The sequence below is a fragment of the Pongo abelii genome, chromosome 5 (genome assembly GCF_028885655.2).
Source record: "Pongo abelii isolate AG06213 chromosome 5, NHGRI_mPonAbe1-v2.0_pri, whole genome shotgun sequence".
Taxonomy (NCBI): Eukaryota; Metazoa; Chordata; class Mammalia; order Primates; family Hominidae; genus Pongo; species Pongo abelii.
Window position 1 is genome coordinate 108,259,521 of NC_071990.2, and position 23,750 is coordinate 108,283,270.

A 23,750-nucleotide genomic window follows, 5' to 3' on the forward strand; every position below is an offset into this window, starting at 1 on the left:
CTACTCTGGAGGCTGAGGCAAGTGAATCACTTGAGCTGGGTGCAGTGGCTTACGCCTGTAATCTCAGCACTTTGGGAGGCCAAGGCAGGCAGATCACGAGGTCAGGAGTTGGAGACCAACCTGGCCAACATGGTGAAACCCTGTCTCTAAAAATGCAAAAATTAGCTGGGTGCAGTGGTGCATACCTGTAGTCCCAGCTACTCGGGAGGCTGAGGCAGGAGAATTGCTTGAACCCAGGAAGCGGAGGTTGCAGTGAGCTGAGATTGCGCCACTGGATTCCAGCTTGGGCAACAGAGTGAAACTCCATCTCAAAAAAAAAAAAAAAAAAGAGAGAGAGAGAGAGAGAATCACTCGAACCTGGGAGGTGGAGGCTGCAGTGAGCCAAGATTGCACGACTGCACTCCAGCCTGGGCAACGAGAGTTAAATTCTGTCTCAAAACAAAACAAAACAAAAAAAAGAAAAAGAAAAGAAAAAATATATCTTTGCAGGGCTAGAGAAAAAGAGATTTAGTGCATTCAGTGATGCTGTATGGCATATTTTACCAAAAAAGAGCTAATGTAAAGTCCCAGGGTAGGAGATGCAGCGTCTGCCCAAGAAAGGGGTACAGGAAAGAGAAAACACAGCAACATCTGTTTTCTAAATGTGCCAATGTGAAAAAGTCTCAGAGCCAGTTTGCTAGGGTCATGGGAAGGAACAGCAGCAAAAATTGACTACCAAAAACAAACAAATAAATAAATAAACGAATAAAGGAGGCTGGCTTTGTCAGTAAAGAAAGAACAATACTATATACAAAAAATTTCTATATTCAAGGCTCAAAAAAGAAAATTCTGGACTCAATACGCAGAAAAATGGCTGAAGCATCTATGTGTAATAAGAAGAAGTGACTAAAAGGGCAAACCTTGGAAAGGAGAATCATGACATGAGAAGACTTTTTTCTTTTTAAAGGGAAGTAATGATATGTGATCACGCAAATGCAAATGTCTGTGGACATTACTGTTTGCTGGTGGGAAGAGAATTTTAATGTGTGCTCTATGCAAATGCATTTTATAATAAAACAAATGTGCAAGGACTTCTGGGGCTGAAGAGGACAGAGGAGAGCAGCAGCTGCTAAATGCTGATGTCTGAGAGGCGTGGGAGGATACAGCCAGAACGTGCCACTCTGGAACCCTGAGCAAATTCTAGCAGGGAGGATGAGTCAAAAACCTTATCCTTATAAAAAATCTCTTACATTTGACAGAGAACTGGATGGCTAATGAATTAATATCTGGAAGATCTTTTTTTTTTACCAAGTGCTTAAGCATGAGCAATTATTTCTCTGTGCTTAGAATGATCCTCATAAGAGGACATTAAAAAAACCAGCAAAAACCTCCCTTTACTGTGTTGAGTCATGAGACAAATGATATGAAATGCACAATAAAGCCTAGAGAAAGACCAGTGCAGAGACAGTGCACCTGCAGTCGCAGCTACGTGGGAGGTGGAGATGGGAGGATCTCTTGAGCCCAGGAGTTCGAGGCTGTAGAGTACTATTGGGCTTGTGAATAGCCACTGCACTCTAGCCTGGACAACATAGTGAGACCTTATATCTAAAAAAAAAAAAAAAAAAAAAAAGAAGAAGAAGAAGGAGAAGGAGAAGGAGAAGAGAAGAAGAAAGACTAGAGATAAATATAATGCAAGCTATTATAAACCACTTAGTGTCTTTGTATCAAAATGAGTGCAAATGTCAAAGCTCATTTACGGCACAGTCCTAGGCACTGGTGAAAGAATGAACAGAAGGCAGGCTCTACAATGCTGAATAGTCTGGTTTTGACCAACTGATGGTTATTCATACCTATATATCTGAAGCAATTATTAAAAAGAAACTGGGAAAAAGTCTGTGTCTCTGTGATGGAGATATTTAAACAAGCCATTTTGAAAATGTTAAAAAATTAAAATTGTAGAAAGTCGAACCATAGGTGCCATGTTTTGCCTGAAGTGGTAAAAATACCATCTGCCTCAGTCTTTTTAGCAGCATGCTTATTTCAAGTAGCAGTAGGCTAAACTACAGGCATACGCTCAGCTCCAGCTGGGGAAAATACACAGACGTTTGTCGATGTTTTTCTAAGCAAGAGTAGTCAACATATTCGTTTTCTTTTAGATATATATATTAGTTACCATAGCAAACCAAACGTGAATGTGGTCCGAGAGGCTTCTCCACCAGTCCCAACACATCTCCAAGAATTCCTACAATTCAATAGGTGGCACTCTTCCCTCTAGCACTGAGCTGAAGCGGCTCTGCCTAACCTTGAGGCCAGAAGCCTAAAGAGCTGGAACAGTCTGAGATGTGCACCTAGGGCTGCAGGACAGTCACTGGAATTAAGATCCCCACAGCATTGTGCACTGGAGCAAAAGTGTTAGCTTCCTGGTCACACTTCACTTCTGGTAATTACATTCCATCTAATACAACTTCTGCAGTTTTAACTAGGTAAGATATTCCTTGTTTTCCCATCTTAAAAGTTACTAAGGTAGGATTGCCTTACACAGTTAAACAGCTTCCATCTTTGCTCACTGCCCAGGTGAGTGAGTTTCAGCAATGAGTACAGTGCCTTCCAGTGCTGTGTTAACTACTTTAAGAGACAGGGAGAGATTTAATGAATTAATAGTTGTCAAGTGCTTTGATATCTTAGGATGAAAGGTACTACAGCAGTGTAAAGCATTCATATCCAGGCTCTATCACAACAGGAACTCAATTAAAAAGTAATTCAATTTCTAGCTGAGTGTCTGTGTACAGACCACTATTTTGCTGAATGAGACACATATTTTGAAGGTCCAGTTGAGAATGATTTTGAAATGATCACCTCTTCCACACTCTCCCCCACTTCCTCACCATCTGAAACCGACAAAATTGAGTGATGGGCCATAAAGCCTCAGAGTGCATGACCGAAATAATTACATACAGTTTTTTTTGACTATTATTTTAGGTTCTGGGATACATGTGCAGAACGTGCAGGTTTGTTACACAGGTATACATGTGCCATGGTGGTTTGTGCACCTACTGACCCGCCCTCTAAGTTCCCTCCTTTCGCACTCCCCCACCCCCCAACAGGCCCTGGTGTGTGTTGTTCCCCTCCCTGTGTCCATGTGTTCTCATTGTTCAACTCCCACTTATGAGTGAGAACACACGGTGTTTGGTTTTCTGTTCCTGTGTTAGTTTGCTGAGAATGATGGCTTCTAGCTTCATCCATATCCCTGCATAGGACATGATCTCATTCCTTTTTATGGCTGCACACTTTCTTGATATCTGACTTTTCAGACAAAATTTGGCTTTTGAGTTTACAAATACCTATCACTTGGAAATAAAGAAATTTCCAGCAATAAATGAATTTCACAATAGTCTCCTGAAATGGCTGCTGAGTTTTTCAAATACCATTTTACAAATAACCCCTACCAGGAGAACCCTAAGCCACTAAGCGTGATGCCTGTATTAGCCTGAACATCATGACCACAGAAAGCAGAACGCACAAAGCAGGGAGGAGTAGACTTTAGGTCACGAGATGCATTGCCAAGAGTCCATAACATACTGCATAAGGCATAATACTGCAGACATCTCCCCAAGACTTAGTAGAGAAAGATATAATCTTTCTTCTCTGTGTTACTTGGGTTTAAGTCTGTGTAAGGATGATAGGTCTGGATTAATTACCTAAATCAAGTTATGTCTTTAAATATCAGAATAGCACTACATATTCAAGGAGGGGTGGGCTTCTATTTACTGGCATGAGAAATACTATTACAGGGCACTTGAAAAGACAACCTTAGGCAACTTTGGGATGGAATGTATTACACAGTCAATATACTCTTAAGGCTGGGTGTGGTGGCTCACGCCTGTAATTCCAACACTTTGGGAGGCCGAGGTGGGCGGATCACCTGAGGTCAGGAGTTTGAGACCAGCCTGACCAACATGGAGAAACCCCATCTCTACTAAAAATACAAAAATTAGCTGGGTGTAGTGGCCCATGCCTGTAATCCCAGCTGCTCAGGAGGCTGAGGTAGGAGATTGCTTGAACCCAGGAGGCAGAGGTTGCAGTGAGCCGAGATTGTGCCATTGCACTCCAGCCTGGGCAACAAGAGTGAAACTCCATCTCAAAAAAAAAAAAAAAAACTCTTAAAATGACTAATTTGAGTCTACGGTCCTCGATCCCAGACCTCTCCTAACCTCCTATAAGTCTCCTAACATAACATGAATGTAATACTCGTGCACACATATTTGTCAAGCACTCCTATGTAAGCCTGTGCTAGGGAGGGTGATGCAACCATGAGCAAGGCCACCAAAGCACCTGCCTTTAGATCTTTTACATGCTAGTGAAAGAAGAAATAAACATGCACTTAAATACAAAATGATAATTTTATGTTATGATAAATGTTAAGGAGAAAAAAACAGAGCAAAGGTGGAGAGGTCACTTTAGATAGGGAAGCTGGAGTCAAGGGAGCTTGTGATGGCAAACCCTGGCAGTCGTGTTCATGGTGTTGTCTTGGCACTAGCATAGTGCCTCAAATATATTAACATCAAATAAAGGATGGGTGAGGTAGCTCATGCCTGGAATCCCAGCACTCTGGGAGGCTGAGGCGGGCAGATCGCTTTGAGTTCAGGAGTTCGAGACCAGCCTGAGCAATGTGGTAAAACCCTGTCTCTACAAAAAATACAAAAATTAGCTGGGCATTGGTGGCTTGCACCTGTAGTTCCAGCTACTTGGGAGGCTGAGGCTGGAGAATCACTTGACCCCAAGAAGCGGAAGTTTCAGTGAGCTAAGGTTGTGCCACTGCACTCCAATTTGGGTGACAGAGTGAGACCCTGTCTCAAAAAAAAAAAAAATTAAATTTAAAAATATATTAAATAAATGTTGGTTGGGTGAAGGAGTGTGTCTGGACCTCAGGATAAGAATGTCTCCTCCCAGATTTAGAATGGGCCTAGGGAATAGAATATCACTACTCTAAACTGCTCATTTTGTACTGAGGAAACTAAGAAAAGACCAAAGAGATTAAGTGAACAATTTGGTTTGGATGTTTTATCCCCTCCAAATCTCATGTTGAAAAGTGACTTCCATTGCTGGAGGTGGGCCTAGCGGGAGGTGTTTGGGTCAGGGGGTCTGATCCCTCATGAATGGCTTAGCGCCATGCCCTTGGTGATGAGTGAGTTCTCACTCAGTGAGTTCATGCACGATCTGGTTGTTTAAAAGTGTGTGGCACCTCCCCTCTCTTGCCATGTGACATGCCCAATACCCTTTGCCACGTGCCATGATTCTAAGCTCACCAGAAGCCTCACCAGAAGTAGATGTCAGCACTATGCTTCTTATATACCTGCAGAACCATAAGCCAATTAAACCTCTTTTCTTTTTTTTTTTTTTTTTGAGACAGGCTCTCACTCCCACTCCTGTTGCCCAGGCTGGTATACAGTGGCGTGATCACAACTCACTACAGCCTCAATTTCCTGGGGTCAGGTGATCCTCTACCTCAGGCTCCTGAGTAGCCAGGACTATAGGTGTGCACCACCATACCTAGCTATTTTTTTATATTTTTAGCAGGGAGTGCAGTGACACAATCTCAGCTGACTGCAACCTCTGCCTCTCAGGCTCAAGCAATCCTCCCACCTCAGCCTCCTGAGTAGCTGGGACTATGAGTGTGCACCAACATATCTGGCTAATTTTTGTATTTTTTTTAGAGACAGGATTTTGCCATATTGCCCAGGCTGGTCTCAAACTCCTGAGCTCAAGTGCTCCTGCCTTGGCTTCCCAAAGTGTTGGCCACTATACCCAGACATATATTTTTTTCTTTTTTTTTTTTTAGACAGAGTCTTGCTCTGTTGTCCAGGCTGGAATGCAAAGACATGACCTTGGCTCACTGCAACCTGTGCCACTGGGGTTCAAGCAATTCTCCTGTCTCAGCCTCTCGAGTAGCTAGGATTACAGGCATGTGCTACCACACCCGGCTAATTTTTGTGTTTTTAGTAGAGACGGGGTTTCACCATGTTGACCAGGCTGGTCTCAAACTCCTGACCTCAGGTGGTGCACCCCCATGGCCTCCCAAAGTGCTGGGATTACAGGTGTGAGCCCCTGTGCCCGGCCCCAGCCAGGTATTTTTTTATTGCGCTGCAAGAACAGACTAACACAGTGGCTGTTCCCAGATTTTGCAGTGAGTTGGTGGCAGAGCCATTGCTTGGTCCAGTGGTGCTCTTATTTGTGCAACATATTTTTCTCTTTGCCATTTTCCAGTGGAAATCTCTTCCATTGTCAAGTGCTTCTGTGATAAGAAACCCTAGAGGCATTCTTTGAGTCATAAAAAAAGCATCACCAGTCTGGGTAACAGCGAGACCCTGTTTCTTAAAAAATAAATAAATAAATAAATAAATAAACAAACAAACAAATAAAAAAAATAGCCGGGTATGGTGACACATATCTGTAGTCCTAGTTACTTGGGAGTCTGAGGCAAGAGGATCATTTGAGCCCAGGAGTGGGAGGCTGCAGTAAGCTGATTGTGACACTGCACTCCAGCCTGAGTGACAGAGTGAGACCCCATCTCTAAAAAAATAAATAAATAAAACAAAATAAGCATCAATGTCCAATTGTCACTCTTTTCCCTTACCTTTTTATTCATATGTTAGCTTTCTGTCACTACCACAGTAAAAATCCCAGTCTTTATCTTCAAACTAGTTTACTACAACCTTCCTAAGCAATCTTCTTAACCCTGTTGATATCCGCAAACTGTGTCAAACACTTTCCTTTCCTCTCTGCCTTGAGAACCAATGCCTTATCCCCGATTTCCTCCTGCAGCAGGTTGCTTCTCCCCAACTTACTGCGTGTGTTTTCTATTTTCTTACTCATGGCCTCTGTTCACTCGCTTACTTGCTCATTCACTCGACACTTACTGTCAAGTACTGTGTTGGGTACCAGATATACTAAGAGAAAAAAGAAACTGTCTCTGCCCTCCAAGAGCTCACAGTCTAGGATCTGTCTCATAAATGGATCATTATAATACAACAGAGTAAGAGCAGTGACTGAGAAATGCATAGTGTATTGAGGAACTGAGGAAAGCATCTAATCCAGCCTGGGGAACCACAGAGGATTTGCTATAGGAGACAATCCTAAATTAAGCTTCATAGGATGAGCAGAGGGAGCCAGATGAAGACGGCAGGACATTCTAAGCAGAGGGGACAGCATGAATGAAGGCGCAGAGCACAGAAGCAGTATGCTTTATGAAACGTGGTGCTGCTGCAGGACCATGGGAGATGAAGCTGGAGGTTCCCTTTAGGGGAGAGATCACACAGCCCTGTATATGCCAACCCAGCAAGCTCCGAATGTGCCGGATAGACAACACGGAGCAATGAAGGGTTTTTTATTTTGAGACGGAGTCTTGCTCTGTTGCCCAGGCTGGAGTGCAGTGGCGTGATCTCGGCTCACTGCAAGCTCCACCTCCTGGGTTCACACCATTCTCCTGCCTCAGCCTCCCGAGTAGCTGGGACTACAGACGCCCGCCATCACGCCCGGCTAATTTTTTGTATTTTTAGTAGAGACGGGGTTTCATCGTGTTAGCCAGGATGGTCTCGATCTCCTGACTTCGTGATCGGCCTGCCTCCACCTCCCAAAGTGCTAGGATTACAGGCGTGAGCCACCGTGCCTGGCCTAGAGCAATGAAAGGTTTTAAGCTGAAGAGGGAAACTGTCAGATTGGTGGTTTAGATAGCCACTCTGGCTGGTAAAGATCTGTGGGGACAAAAGAGAGGCAGTGGAGACTGAGCAATAGCTTTTTCAGTGGTTCAGATGAAGAGACTATGAGCACGAGGAATGGAAGAGAGACCAAGAGGAGGAGTTGGAGTCAAGAAAATATAGGCTATAAAACTGGTATGACTTGGTCATGGAACACGAGGTGGGGAGTAAGAGCGGTTTCTCACATGATAAGTTTCTCACATGGTTGGCTGGTGGGATGACAGTGCTAATCACAGGAAAGAGGATAAGAAAAAAGGCTCAGAGGTCCAGCACCAAGGACTGCAACCTCCCTAATGCAATATATGGACTTTGGGTAATAACGATGCACCAATGTAGACTCATCAATTTTTTTTTCTTTGAGACAGGGTCTCACTCTGTCACCTGGGCTGGAGTGCAGCAGCATGATCTCAGCTCACTGAAACCTCTGCTCCCAGGCTTAAGCAATCCTCCCACCTCAGCCTCCCAGGTAGCTGCAACTACAAGTGCTCATCACCACACCCAGCTAATTTTTTCACTGTTTTGTACAGACAGGGTTTCGCCATGTTATCCAGGCTGGTCTTGAACTTCTGGGCTCAAGTGGTCCTCCCACCTCAGCCTCTCAAAATGCTGGGATTAGAGGTATGAGCCACTGCATCCGGCCTTAGATTCATCAGTTGTAACAATGTGCTTCTCTGGTGTGGGATGCTGATAGTGAGGGAGGCTGCATGTGTATGGGGTCAGGGGCTATAGGAACTCTACTTTTCACTCACTTTTGCTGTCAACCTAAAACTGCTGTAAAAAATAGTCATTAAACAACAGCAACAGAAAGGCCAGAGATGTCAGAAAAGATGTTTAGTTTAGTTTAAGATGCACTGGGCTCTTATGCCTGTGGGGGACTCAAGAGGGTAAGTCCACAGCCTTTGTTTGGGTATATGATGAGGCTCAAGTACACATCTAAGACAGAGTGACAGATATGGAAGCCCTTGGTTTAGAGGTGCTCCTATTATCTAGTTTTTTTTGAAGGAGGCAAAAGTATGTGAGGCAGATAAAAGGAGAGACTGTCCCAACACTCCTCATGGGAGGAAGAGAAAGGACTTGACAGCCTCTGAGACCCCAAAAGCTGCAGAATCTGAGACCCCAGGGAAAGGCCCAGGGAAAAAGTCAAAAATCAAAGAAGAGGCAGTGAAGGAAAAAAAATCCTTAACTGGGGAGAAAAGACCTGAGATAGACTCCAAAAAAAGCCAGAGACCAAGTTATTTGCTGCTCCTAGTAAATCTGTGAGAAAAGCTTCCCACACCCTCCCGCAAATGGCCCCCAAACCCCCAAAACCAAAGTATCCCAGTCAACCTAAACTCAGTGATTAAACCGGAAGGAAACATCAGAGCTACCTGAAGAGCTTTTTAGAAACACTCGGGTCCTGACCTGATTTGCAACCTTCTCCAAGCAGGAGACCTGGACTTACGGATTTTTTAAAATCTCCATAGGTAATTCTGACATATGTTCCTGGGTATAAGAACCAGTGGTTCAAAGTAAATCTATTTTGTAATTGTTAAAAAAAAAAAGAAGAGACTTTATTTTCAGCAAGGAAAAAAGAGTAAAGGCGGGGGCCATGGGTGTGCCCCACTAGGCTGCCAGGAGAGTGCGAGGTTCCAGGTCAGCTCTGGAGAGGCCCTTGAGGGTTTTGGTTGTCCCATGGCAAGCAGAGCCCTTCTGGGTCATGTTTCTCCCTCCCTGTCTTTGGAGTGCAGGTGTGCTAACATCCTGGATATTCCTGATTGTTGCATAAATCAGATGGTTGACATGTTCTTTTAGCCAAGCAGCTGTACACATGCCATACACCTGCTGAATGTTCCACTTGTCCCTGAGGGGAAAACAGAACGTGACCCAAGGGTGTTCCTAGGCCTGTACTGATGCACTGAAATCTGACCTCCCGCAGCAGTTTTTAACCAGGGCTGTGTGTCAGAATTATCTGTGGAGACATTTTCAAACCACTCCAGCCTGCCCCTGTACCGCTCTCTCCATCAGGGGATTCTGATCTTGGTGAAAGAGGGTCTGATGCAGTGGTACCTAGGCACATGTGTTTTCAAAAGTTCCACAGGTGATGTGAGAACTCCTGCCTTTGAGAGTTCAAGTCTGTCCTGTAAGGTGCTTTCTAGGTATTATCTGATGGCCCTAAAGGTTGTCTTCCATCCACAGCCCATAGGCATCTTTCAACAATGGCTAGTGATTTTACTGTTTATTTTTCCTCATCACACTTACTGACACTTGACATTACATTATTTATTCAGTCCTTTATTTAGTTATTGATTTTCCCCACTAGAATTGTAAATATCCTGAAAGAAAAGACTTCATCTAGTTGACCGTTGTATTCTCAATACCTCATACAATGTCTGGAATGAAACAGGTACTCAATAATAAATAGACTTCTTGTTGAATGAACCTTATTCCACATGCTATTGGCCTGTTACTGAACAGGAAATGTCCCTCAGCTCTCAATGTGATCATTCTCTTTTGACCTTTCAAATACAAACGAAGCCAAACACCAAATTGAAATGTGTAAAATAGTACAGTATGTATAAAATCTGCCTACCTTAGCATAGTCCAATCTTCCTTTTTCTTGAGCCTACAAAAGAAGAGGGGAAAATTAACTTGTTACTTCTCTAAAAGTTTAGTGCTTCTATAATTTTTGCTTCTCAAAGAATAGAACTCAGCTTCTCTGTCCCCCTTTCCCTCTCTCTATTTAATATGCATATTGAACTATATATTATAATCCATGTAAATTGCAAGCATATAGAAAAATTAAACGAACAGGTCACTGAGCACTCACAGACACTACCTAGATCTGGCAGGAGTGGATGTCACGACTCTTAACGTCACATGCTTCAGCATGTATCTTATATACATACAGCATCTCATACATCACCCCATGACCACAATCAAAATTAATGAACTCACAATAATGCCATATCGTCTAACACAAATCTATATTCAAACTTCTCCAACTGTTCCAAGAGTATCTTTTATAGCTTTTTTCCCCAAAACCAGAATTAATCAAGATTCACACATTGCATTCTGGTTTTTATGTCTCTTTTGTTGCCTTTTATTTATTATCATCATTTCTTTTTTGCCTAGACTAGTCTCTCCCAATTTTTAACAAAATGAAAATAAAAGCCATGCTTCTTTTCATAAAAACCATCGACTTTTTGAGAAGACAAGGATAGCTGTTTTATAAAATCCCTTTTTCTTCTTTCTTCATTGCATCATTTAACTTGTTTCTGTTTTGCTTGTAAACTGAAAGTTGGGTCTGGAGAAGGCTGCTAAGATTTAGGTTAAACATTTTTGGCAAAAATACTTTATGTGGAAATATTACATACTCCAACAATTCAGGAGGCACAAAATGTCAGGCTGTTTCACTCTTAGTAATGCTGTAAATTCAGCTGGGTGCGGTGGCTCACGCCTGTAATCCCAGCACTTTGGGAGGCAAGGCAGGCGGATCACCTGAGGTCAGGAGTTCGAGACAGCCTGGCCCACATGGTGAAACCCCGTCTCTATTAAAAATACAAAAATTAGCCAGGCGTGGTGGCAGGTGCCTGTAATCCCAGCTACTCAGAAGGCTGAGGAGACAAGAAAATCACTTGAACCCAGGAGGCAGAGACTGCAGTGGGCTGAGATCACGCCACTGCACTCCAGCCTGAGTGACAGAGCAAGACTCTGTCTCAAAAAAAAAAAAAAATCTTAACATAACAACCAGGGTTAGTTTTTGCTGGCAGGTCAGTTTGTGTTTTGCAGACTTCAGAATAAAATTTCTCCTGCCACTTCTGCATAGAACAAGAGTTCTCCAACTTACAAACAGGTTAGGTCTCAAGACCATTTTGTTCCAGAGTCCAAATTTACATTATACAGGTAATTAACATAGGCAGATTACTTCCATGAGAGAAAAAAAAAGTTTATAATATTGGTCCTAAAGCTGGGCACAGTGGCTCATGCGTGTAATCCCAGCACTTTGGGAGGCCGAGGCAAGAGGATTGTTTGAGCCCGTGAGTTCAAGACCAGTTCTGGCAACATAGTGAGACTCCATCTCTACAAAAAATAAAAAAATTAGCTGGGTGTGGTGGTATGCGCCTGTAGTCCTAGCTACTCGGGAGGCTGAGGTGAGAGGACTGCCTGAGCCTGGGAGGTTGAGGCTGTAGTGAGCCATAGTTGCACCACTACACTCCAACCTGGGTGACAGAGTGAGATCCTGTCTCAAAAAAAAAAAAAAAAAAAATTGGTCCTGACCCTTCTTCCTGCTTTAGAACCTTTTAAAAATTTTTCTGAAGATGACTGCAATTTTTTTTTTTTTAATTTTTTATTTTTGAGATGGAGTCTTTCTCTGTCGTCCAGGCTAGAGTGCAGTGGTGTATCTCAGCTCACTCCAAACTCCCCCTCCCAGGTTCAAGTGATTCTCCTGTCTCAGCCTCCTGAATAGCTGGGATTACAGGCACCCACCACCACGCCCGGCTAATTTTTGTATTTTTAGTAGAGACAAGGTATCGCCATGTTGGCCAGGCTGGTCTTGAACTCCTGACCTCATGTGATCCACCCACCTCAGCCTCCCAAAGTGTTGGGATTACAGGCATGAGCCACTGAGACCAGCCTTTGTTTTTCTTATTTTCATAGTAAGAAACTTAAAAAACACTGTTCACGCATAGTTGTTGGCACCATCACAAACCACTCTAAAATTGTGATAAACATTTTCAGTGAAACAAAAGTCCTCTACAATCAATCTGCTATAAAAAGAATAAGGTCTTCAGTCTGCTTTTTGAAGTTTTTTAGTGTTCTAGGATTTTCAGAGAACTAAGAAGAGTTTGAACTTAGTACTGAGATGCATTGTACCAACAGGAATATGAGTGAGTTCTTAAAGAAATTTTAAAACCAAGCTGTTAGTCTTTCTGCTTAGATATTTTATATTTATTCGTTTGTCTGTTTATGGGCATCTTTTCCCAAAATAGTTTTTGTCTACACTGAAACTCCCACCATAGTAATTTCTGCAGAAGTGGTAGGGAAGCCCTGAACACATCTGTATTGCTCACTTATGACCTAGCTACTCACTTTGATATTGTCCAAATATGGACTGGCCTTGATCTTACGAATAATCCACAGATGGCCTGTGACCAAAATTTCAGCAGCAGCACTTTCCCAACATGCTTAGTCTTTCAGTTCTCAAACTCGCAGCTGACTCTTGAATTCATTTAGGTTAATGGACATCTGACATTGAGGCTGATCCTGTGGTCACAAGTTTTCCACTTCTTCCACTGTCCATCCTTTTCCTTGTCTTTTGCTGACTACTATGAATTGCTCAAGCGCAGCACTTTTCAAATGACACTAGGATATTCTGAAATATATATTTGGTCATAGTCCAGTTTTCTGGCATACAACTCCTAAAATCTTCAGAAACTCACCAAGTGATGCCTTTTTGTATGTTAACGAGCTGACTGATGGCTGGCAACTCCTGACTTCAGGATGGGGACTGGTCATGGCAAAGACCAAGACAGGATTAGAAGGTTAGGGCTTTCAGCCCACCCCCAAATTTCTGGGGAGGGGAGAGGGGCTGAAGGTTAAGTTGATCACCAATGGCCAATGGCTTAATCAATCATACCTATGTAATGAAGCTTCCATAAAAACGCAAAAATTTGTTCCATAAAAACACAGAATTTGGAGAACTTCTGGGGAGCTGAACACACGGAGGTTTCTATATGGTGGTGCACTGGAGAGGAAATGGAAAACTCCACGCCCCTTCCCACTTGTCTTAACTTATGCATCTTCTCATCTGTGTTCTCTGTAATATTCTTTAAATAAATTGGTAAGTATAAGTGTTTCTGTTCCAAAATTCACATAGCTGTGAAAAAGAAAGTAAGTGTTTCCCTGAGTTCTGGGAGCTGCTCTAGCAAATTAACTGAACCCAAGGAAGTGGTCGTGGGATCCCCACTTTACAGCGGGTCAATCAGAAGCACAGGTAACCTGGAGCTTGTGACTGGCATCTGAAGGTGGGGGTGGGGTAAGGGGTGGTGCAGTCTTGAGCTCTCAACCTGTGGGATCTGACACTATCTCCAGGTAGATAGTGTCAAAATATGGTACGTGCCTGTTGTCCCAGCTACTTGGGAGGCTGAAGTGAGAAGATTGCTTAAGGTCAGGAGTTCGAGGCTGCAGTGAGCTATGATTGTGCCTGTGAATATCACTCCACTCCAGCCTAGGCAACAAAGTGAGACCCCCATCTCAAAAAAAAAAAAAAAAAAAAAGAAGTGTCAAAATAAAAGTAAGTTAGAGACACTCAGCTGGTGTCGGCTTGCTGAAGTGATTGCTTGCTTGTTGATGGGGAGAAATCCTTGCATGTTGGGTCATAGAAGTGTCCTGTGTTGACTATTTTTGAGAGACTGTATCAAACACTTTTGAGTGTGTTTTCTTCCACTCACAGAAGCACAAACTGGGAGTCCTAGAGAATTGTTCCTGCGGTCAAACAACTCAACCCTGAGCACATCTGTCATTTCCTCACTGTCAGTGTTGCCTCTCTTCTAACCATTTCCTCTTCATGCTCTCTCCATATTCTCATCGTTCAGTGCTTATCATGCAGTGCTTAAGTGTGTTGAAAGTAGCATTTGTTGAAAGTTAGAAAGTTGAACTTCTGTACTTGAAGACTGAAAGGCAAACCATGGAGAAACTATGACTGACAATGACTTAGGGGTGGAATTTTCCTTTTGGCTGCATTGAGCCACCTCCCACTCTGTCTCAAAAAAATTCAACAGGTAAGAAGAATGAATATAATATTCTTTACTGATAAGGACATCTAGAGTAGCCCTATCACAAATTTCTGTGATTTTTTCCCATCCCATACTTTGTTTATAGACTAATCATCTTAGAAAATTCTAGTACTTTGAATTACCTGTGCTTAATCACAACTTATTTGCAAACCTCAAACTCTCTCACTTTACTTTGTCTTCTTAGCTTGGCCACTACCCTGTCACCCAGTAGGGACACATTGTTGGGGATGACGGCAGAGAAATTCCATGGATACAATCTAGATCTGCTCAACATCAGCTCTATAATGTTTTGAAAGCTGAGAGAGCAGAAGCCTACATAAAATGACAACACCGTTACCACAGCCATTATAATCTGAACATGCAACTATTGATATGTGGCTCACCCGAATATCCTTTTCATTTTGTCACAATAAACATTCTAGCTCTATGAAATCATTTTACTCTTGATCACTTTAGCTTATACATAGAAGTATCATTTATTTTAGGAAAAACTCTGGTAAATATTTAAACTTTTATAGGTATGTAATACATATATTATATGTATGTGTGTATGTGTATATATATGTGTATTTATATATACACACACACACACACACACACACATATATTTCCAGCTCATATATGGGTATAATATCTAAATATGCCAAACATACCTGACAATAGACATTCTGATATGGTGTTTTCTCACAAAAAGCTTTAGAGCTTATAAAAATATACTGACGAGGCATGGTGGCTCACACCAGTAATTCCAACACTTTGGGAGACCAAGGCGGGCAGATCACATAAGCACAAAAGTTTGAGATCAGCTTGGGCAACATGGTGAGAAACCTGTCTCTACAAACAACAACAACAACAACAACAACGCAGCAAAAATCAACCAGGCATGGTGGCGCGCACCTGTAATCCCAGCTACTTAGGAGGCTGAGGTGGGCAAATTGATTAAGTCCAGGAGGTCAAGGCTGCAGTGAGCTGTGATTGCGCCACTGCATTCCAGCCTGGGTGACAGAATGAGACCCTGTCTCAAAAAATAAATAAATAAAAATATGTCAAGTTAGATAAAAATAAATGATGATTTAGATTCCTACATAAATGACATTTCTCATTAAATACTATCCTTATTCTTTTTGTAAGATAGTTAATTTGGGAGGAGCGATAGTTTCTATTATACCTCTTGGTTGCTCATTCATTTAACAAATACTCACTCAGCACTTACTATGAGTCAGACGCTGCTTAGGCGCTACAGACACAGGCATGAACAGAACAGATCAAAATGTGTGACCTCTTGGAATTTATATTCTAGGAGGTTACAAAGTATTGTGATTGACTGACTGTTTGATTGGTTGATGAAACAGGGTCTTACTCTGTCTGTTACCCAGGCTGAGTGCAGTGCTATAATCACAGTTCACAGCAGCCTCAACCTCTCAGGTTCAAGCGATCCTCCTGCCTCAGCCTCCTGAGTAGCTGGGGCTACAGTTATGTACCACCATGCCTGGTTAATTTTTAATTTTTTATAGAGATGGGGTCTCACTATGTTGCTCAGGCTGGTCTCGAACTCCTGGATGCAACTGATCCTCCTGCCTTGGCCTCCCAAAGTGCTAGGATTACAGGTGTGAGCCACTGCACCTAGCTACACAATACTGTTTTAGATATGCTTCGTCTACAATCTCCCAAGCTCCATGAAAGCAGGGAAATTTTCTCTTGCTCACAACTGTATCCCAAGTCGAGATCAGTGTCTGAGTGAATGAATAAATGGATGAAGCTTTTTCTTTATATGTATTGGTTATGTACTACTTATTCAGGGAATGTACAGGAAAAACAAATTTTACTCACTCCTAGTTCTAGGAAAGCTGGATGTTTTTGGTTGTGAGCTAGTATGCAGGTAAAGTAGAGCCCTTAGCTGATGCCTTACATATAATTTTTACCCATATTGAACAATGGCATATTTTCATTTTCTCACCCACCTTCTATTTATAAATACACTAAAGAAGGGAACCTAAGCTTCCATCTATAGAAAACAAATTCAATGATTTCATGAAAATTAAACAACAAAAGGCTAGGGCAGAGAAGAATTAGTGTCATTAAGTGCTTCAACCTTAAAAGCAGTGCGTCTAAAGGAAAAGACCTTAGAATGGAAGTTAACAGATCTCCAGAGAGATTTCAAGATATACACCTCAAAATTTCAGGGATTAAAGGCCTTGTCTACTGATTACAGCAAGAGGCCTAAGATCTTAATTGTGAACACTTCAAGAGGCATTGTGACCTGGGAAGATGGATATGTCGGGAGCCAGAAAATATGGTTTCTAGTCCTTCATTGGTTAATAACTTGAATAATTTTTACATTTTCATATAGGCCTTCATTTCTTGATCTGTAGAACACCAGACCAGACCAGAAGTTCCCAGATGCTGGGCTCTCACAAATGCTGGGCTGGATGTATTGGAATCACCTGGGTAGCTTGCGAAAAATGCAGATTCTCCATAGCCTACCCCTGTGATTCTGATTTGTTTGAGGATCATTGGTCTGGCCTATGTCTAATGTCTTTTTCAATTTGTGCTTCTATGTGCATCAGAGTTTACTTCAAAGGCTGAAAGAGAACAACTATGTAAACTCCATAAGTCTCGAGGAGAATGGACTGCAACTTTTCCCTTTTGTTCTGACATCTGCCACTTATCATGTGTATTTCTAGCAGAGCACGATATTATTATTATTATTATTATTATTGAGATGGAGTCTCACTCTGTTCCCCAGGCTGAAGTGGAATAGCATGATTTTGGCTCATTGCAACCTCCGCCTCTCAGGTTCAGGTGATTCTTCTACCTCAGCCTCCCTAGTAGCTGGGATTATAGGTGCCCACCACCATGCCCGGATAATTTTTGTATTTTTAGTAGCAACGGGGTTTTGTCATGTTAGCCAGGGGGTCTCAAACTCCTGACCTCAGGTGATCCGCCCACCTCAGCCTCCCAAAGTGCTGGGATTACAGGCATGAGCTACCGCGGCCAGCCAGAGCAAGATATTATTAAAATAACTTTCTCACAGGGGCCCAAAATAGGCTGATATAAAATAAATGGAATCTATATTTCAACAGCCAGCAGTCCTGAACCTCTTCCTGCCACACTGTTCGTCCCCAGAAGCCGCTGTAAATTCTACCATACACAGCAATTCCCTGAGGGCTTCATTACCAGGGTCTTTAAAAGGGATTCACTCATCTTTTTGCCTCCTGTAGGTGTGCTTCTTGTCAATCCAGGTCAAGAGAAAAGAAAGTAATTTTTTCCGAATCTTTAGCAGTTCACAGAGAATGTGTGGTTTGAACCTTGTTTTATCTTTTAAAAATGTGAAAACAGACAAGATAGTGTGCCTGTGCTCATGACACTGGAAGCCTCCTCGGACAGCTATAGTGAACACTGTAAAACAATATTCCATACAAAAGCAAAAAAAAAAAAAAAAAAACAGCCAGCACTCTGATTGAGAGGATGCACAAAGGAATTAATTCCAAAGGTTTATATACCAGTCTCTGTAGACTAAAGGCAGACAGATTCCCTGTTGGTAAGTAATGGATGTACAATGTGGTCTTTTACTTTAAGAAACAAACGTTTTTTTATAAGTCAGGTAACAAAGAAGGATTGGATGACATAAATGAACTGTTTCCAATTTCCAACTACTGTTATCTGGAGTTGAAAGCTGGATATGGGGACACCTTTTTCTAAAAGCAGAAAACTAATATTCCACAGCAGGGAGTCTAGAAATTGCTAGAGACTAATCATCTCTACTTATCAGGTTATTCTTCCCAAATGTTACAGGCTATATTTTAGAATAACTGTCATTTTTAAAGATTTCCTTTTTAAATCTTCAAGGAGAACTACCTTCTCCCACAAACTTTTTAGTTGAAAGAGTACAATGAACACTCATTTGCCCTCCACTTAGATTCAACAGTTGCTAACACCTTACCACTTCTGTTTTCCCCCTTTCTCTCCGTGACCATTTATTATTTGAGAGTAAGTTTTAGACATAAGGATGCTCACCCCTAGATACTTCAGCATTTGTCCCTAAGAACACTGACATTTACTATAATAGTTAATTACTTATTTGTTTGTCTGACAGGGTCTCCCTCTGTTGCCCAGGCTAGAGTGCAGTGGCACAATCATGGTTCACTGTAGCCTTGACCTCCTGGACTCAAGAGATTCTCTAGCCTCAGCCTCCTGAATAGCTGGGATTACAGGTGCACGCCACCACACCTGGCTACTTTTAAAAGTTTTTAGTAGAGATGGGATCTTGCTATGTTGCCTAGGCTGGTCTTGAACTCCTGGCCTCAAGCAATCCTCCTGCCTTGGCCTCCCAAAGTGCTGGGATTACAGGCATGAGCCACCGCACCCAGCCCTATAATGCTATTTAAAATACAGTTCAGGCTGGCCATCTCTGCAAAAAACAACAACAACAACAAAAAAACAGTGTATAGTGTATGGGGATAACAGAAAGAAGGGTCACAAATCAGAAATCTACTACATCTGCTAGCCCGGAAGTTAGAGCAGCCCACTGAGTATTGGTTTGGTAGAAGCAGGCCTTATGTTGCTCGGCTTTCTAGTTACAGAGCTGGAAAGATAGCAGAATATAAAGGAACAGGGCAGGCCTTTTCTTTGCTATCTTGGTTATTCTCTATGAATAAGAGAGCGCGGAAGGCATGTGCAAGGAAGTTAACACCATTCACACCTGGACTGCTTCGCTTGGGTACCTGATTTTACCATCTCTTTCAACTGGGAAAGCTAATCGACTTTTAGAGGCAAGTGTGGATGTCCAAGGAATTAATTTTCTCATATTCTGCTCCTTTGGTTCACTGGAGAAAAAGAAGCAACAGCAGATGTAGAAGGCTATGGTGTCCAATTTTAAAAAGGAGAGAGGCAAGGAGATACTAGATATATTAGAGAAAGGCGAGGAGATAATACTTGTATCATCTACATAACAAATCTCTCTCTGCTCAGAGGTCTTGTTATTTCTTTGTAACCTGTTTTTCTTGCTATGCTGCTCTCTTGGAATCTGGAAGAAACATGAAATTTTAAATTGCACAGTGTGACCAGGAAAAAAAATCTACTCAGGTCTCAGAAAGGCCATGAGTAAGGAAATCAGGCTAATAGTAGAATTTAGTTGCTTCCTCCAGCAGCACGTTCCCAAGGCAACGGCCATCAACCTTGATGGAGTACTTCAAACTCACCATGTCAAGAACCTAAGTTAAACCAGTCTTTCCACTTAACTTTCCTATTTCTATTAATGGCTTAATTTTTTCTGTTATCCTAGTCCAAAATCCTTGTTTTAGCCTCTGAATGCCACTCCCCAGTCCACACCTGTCAGCCTCTCCCTATCAGATCAGTTTTCTAGTCCCACATATTTTCTCTGAAATGAGTTTTACCTTAACCTCCTTATCTTCCCATTCTCATTGCAAACACTCTGATTGGGCTTTTCTCTTGCGCTTATCAATGGGTTTCCAAAAACTTCTTAATTGATCTCCTTGCTTTTAGTATCTCTTTGTTCCTTTCATCCTATATAATATAGCCAGATTTACCTCCCTTGCAGCTCAGACCTTGATAATATCTGGCTCAAAAACTTTCAATGTCTGCTTCATGACTTCTTCATCAAGTTCATTTTCCATAGGCAAACATCCCAAAGTCTTTTAAAAATTTAGGTAAAATTTACATAACATAAAATTAATCATTTTAATCATTTAAAAGAGTATAATTCAGTGGCATTTAGTACATTCACAATGTTATGCAATCATCACCACTAACAAGTTTCGAACATTTTTATTACCCAAGAAGGAAACCTGTACCCATTAAACAGTCTCTCCCCCTTCGCCTCTCTCCAACCCTGGGCAACCACCAGTCTTTTTTCTGTCTCTATGATTTGTCTACTGTGGATGTTTTACATAAATGGAATCATATGATATGTGGCCTTTTGCATCTGGCTTCTTTCACTTATTATAATTTTTTTTTTTTTTTTTGAGACAGAGTCTCACTCTGTCCCCAGGCTGGAGTGCAGTGGCATGATCATGGCTCTCTGCAACCTCTGCCTCCCAGGTTCAAGTGATTCTCCTGCCTCAGCCTCCCAAGTAGCTGGGACTACGGGTGCCCATTACCACACCCGGCAAATTTCTGTATTTTTAGTAGAGATGGGGTTTCACCATGTTGGCCAGGATGGTCTCGATCTCCTGACCTTGTGATCCACCCACCTCGGCTTCCCAAAGTGCTGGGATTACGGGCATGAGCCACCGTGCACTGCTTATAATATAATGTTTTAAAGGCCCATGCATGTTGCAGCATGTATCAATACCTCATTCCTTTCCATGGCTGAGTAATATTCCATTGTATGGATATACCACATTTTGCTTATCCATTCATCAGTTGATGGACACTGGGTTATTTCTACCTTTTGGATATTGTGAATATTGCTGATCTGAACATTCATGTACATATTTTTATATAAACCAGTCTTTTAAATATAGTTATTACTATTTCAGAGCAATTCTTTATCTGTCCCTGATACTACCCTATGTTTTCCACATTCCACCCAAATTAAAACACTTTTTTTTTATTTGACAACACTGCATGCCTGTATCACTTTTTCACGGTTTCCTTTGCCTAGGAAGCCCCCCATTCTCATCTTTGCTATCCAATCTTCTTTAAGGACTATCTCACATATTATTAATACCGACTTCATAAACCTCTTTCTTGACTTTTCCAACTGAACATCAATTGTCTTTCCTCTATGCTCCCCAAGTGGCATGAATTACAGTATTCCTTATGGTTTTATATTTATGTATTTATCTTATCTTATCTCCTCTCTACTGGGCCATAGACAACCTTTAGGCAACTTATTTCTGTATCTCCTGTAGTCAAGCACTTTGTTTCCGTAAGTGCAACAGAAAGCCTTAAGAAATATTTTAATTTAGGAGATATCTAGAGCCATTTCAGTCTTTGTGGTCATGCATACAGTTCTTTCAAATGCCTACATTGTATACCTTCTATGATAGAGGATGATATTAATATTATTCCTTTTGAAACCACTAAAAATGTCTTAAAGAACTAGAAGAGTATCACATGTGGTATTAATGAGGAATCTGCATGTGCATTTTCTCTTTTGTTTAAGAATAGGCATGTGCTATTTTCACGCACATCAGTCTTGCGTAGCAGTCTTTGTTTTACTTTCTGAATAAGGAGCAATAGTAAGCTATCTAGGGACAAGTGAGTTGCAGCTTAGCAATGGTAATTTGTAGTACACTTAAGGTATTTTATGACAGTGTCAGAATGTCACAAGCCCAAGTGACATTTCAGTACTATTAGGAATAGCCAAGAAAATCTAACCATAATTCTTATTTCTTCAGGTGACTTATAATGGCAGCAGAAAACTAGAAGGATCATTAAAAATAAAGCTTGCTGACCTGCAATAGCCCCTGGACTCCCTGAGAGAGTCAGAGCTCTGTGGTGCTCTGAAGGATTCTACTTTCTTTTATTAGGAATCAAAATGATAACTGAGTAATGACTTCACCTCCCCAGGGTGAATAACCCATTCACTAACAGTATTTTTTCCTGATCATTATTTCTCAGCAGCTACAAATTTAAATTTAAAATTAAGGCAGGGAGAGATCTGTAGAATTTAGTATGGAGAAAATGCTCAGCAAATGTTTTTCAGCTGTTTCCGGTCTTAACTGCCTTTTGTGAAAGAGTGTGGTTGTGTGCGTGTGTGTCAACACGCACATGCATCCATAGGTCTATAGTTGTGATGGAAGAGGGCCAGCTAATCCTAAGATTTTTCAGGAGAAAGGAGTTGCTGGAGAAGAGGTGGCATAGCCTGATAAGGAAAATCCCAGAGGTGCTCTTGCTCCTAGCTTCACAATGGTGCTGAACGGGTATCAAGAGTATGTCACCTCCTGGCTTCCTTGTCTAGTCAATAATTCTCACTGTTTCCAAGCAGGAAATCAAAAGGGTAGATGAGACACAAACCTGCCTGGGCAGAGTAAAGAAGTAATTTTAAATGTGGTAATAAGAAATCACAGGTGACTTCCATCATTGAGAGCAAGATTTTTCTGTTTCTCAGTGTTAAAACTTGTATAAGTTTCTTTTTTTTTTTTGGGACAGAGTCTCAGTCTGTCACCCAGGCCGGAGTGCACTGGTGCGATCTTGGCTCACTGCAACCTCTGCCTCCTGGGCTCAAGTGATTCTCCTGTCTCAGCCTCCTGAGTAGCTGGGATTACAGGCATGCACCACCATGCCCAGCTAATTTTTGTATTTTTAGTAAAGACCGAGTTTCACCATGTTGGACAGGCTGGTCTGGAACTGCTGACCTCAAGTGATCCGCCCACCTTGGCCTCCCAAAGTGCTGGGATTACAGGCGTGAGCCACCATGCCCAGCCTGTTTCCAATAGAGATAAATATTTTTCTTATAATGCATCTCTTGTCTAAGAGACCTATTTCTTAGATCTATTTGAAAGCTGAAAGGGACTTTGGAAAAGATCTAGTTTAATGCCATCATTTTACAGAAAAGAATAATAGGGATATGAGAGAATGTGATTAAGTTTACTTAGATGCTAGCAGAGTCCAAATTAGAATCTAGACCAGGAGTGTCCGATCTTTTTGCTTCCCTGGGCCACACTGGAAGAAGAAGAATTGTCTTGGGCCACACATAAAATACATGAACACTAATGGTAGCTGATGAGCTAAAAAAAAAAGAAAACTGCAAAAAAAAACCTTCATAATGTTTTAAGAAAGTTTACAAATTTGTGTTGGGCCACTTTCAAAACTGTTCTGGGCTGCATGCAGCTCATAAGGGCTGGACAATCTTGATCTGACCTTCCAAATCCTGGTCCTCTGTGAGCCATTTCTGTTATACCAACTTAACTCTAACAAAACCGGGCTGCCACCAAACAGTCTCAACCTGCAAGACCACACCACACTCACTTTTTGACAAATATTAATTTGGTAATTACTCCAAGTAAGCCACTACGGCAGGTACTATGGGTAATTCAAAGATGAATTTGCTATTATTGTTTTTTTTTTTTTAGACGGAGTCTTGTTCTATCGCCCAGGCTCGAGTGCAGTGGCGTGATCTCAGCTCACTGCAACCTCCGCCTCCTGGGTTCAAGTGATTCTCCTGCCTCAGCCTCCCGAGTAGCTGGGACTATAGGCACCCGCCGCCGCGCCCAACTAATTTTTTGTATTTTTAGTAGAGACGGGGTTTCACCGTGTTAGCCAGGATGGTCTC

The 23,750-nt window shown here is 41.9% G+C and overlaps 1 protein-coding gene across 1 annotated transcript in view; it reads right to left on the reverse strand.

The window, feature by feature from the left end:
• PDSS2 (decaprenyl diphosphate synthase subunit 2) overlaps positions 1-23,750 on the reverse strand; it is a 312,121-nt gene that overhangs the window by 30,425 nt on the left and 257,946 nt on the right. The window contains exon 7 of the mRNA XM_024248939.3: positions 10,303-10,335. Within this exon, the coding sequence (XP_024104707.2) occupies positions 10,303-10,335 (33 nt within the window). The remainder of the gene's footprint in view (positions 1-10,302; positions 10,336-23,750) is intronic.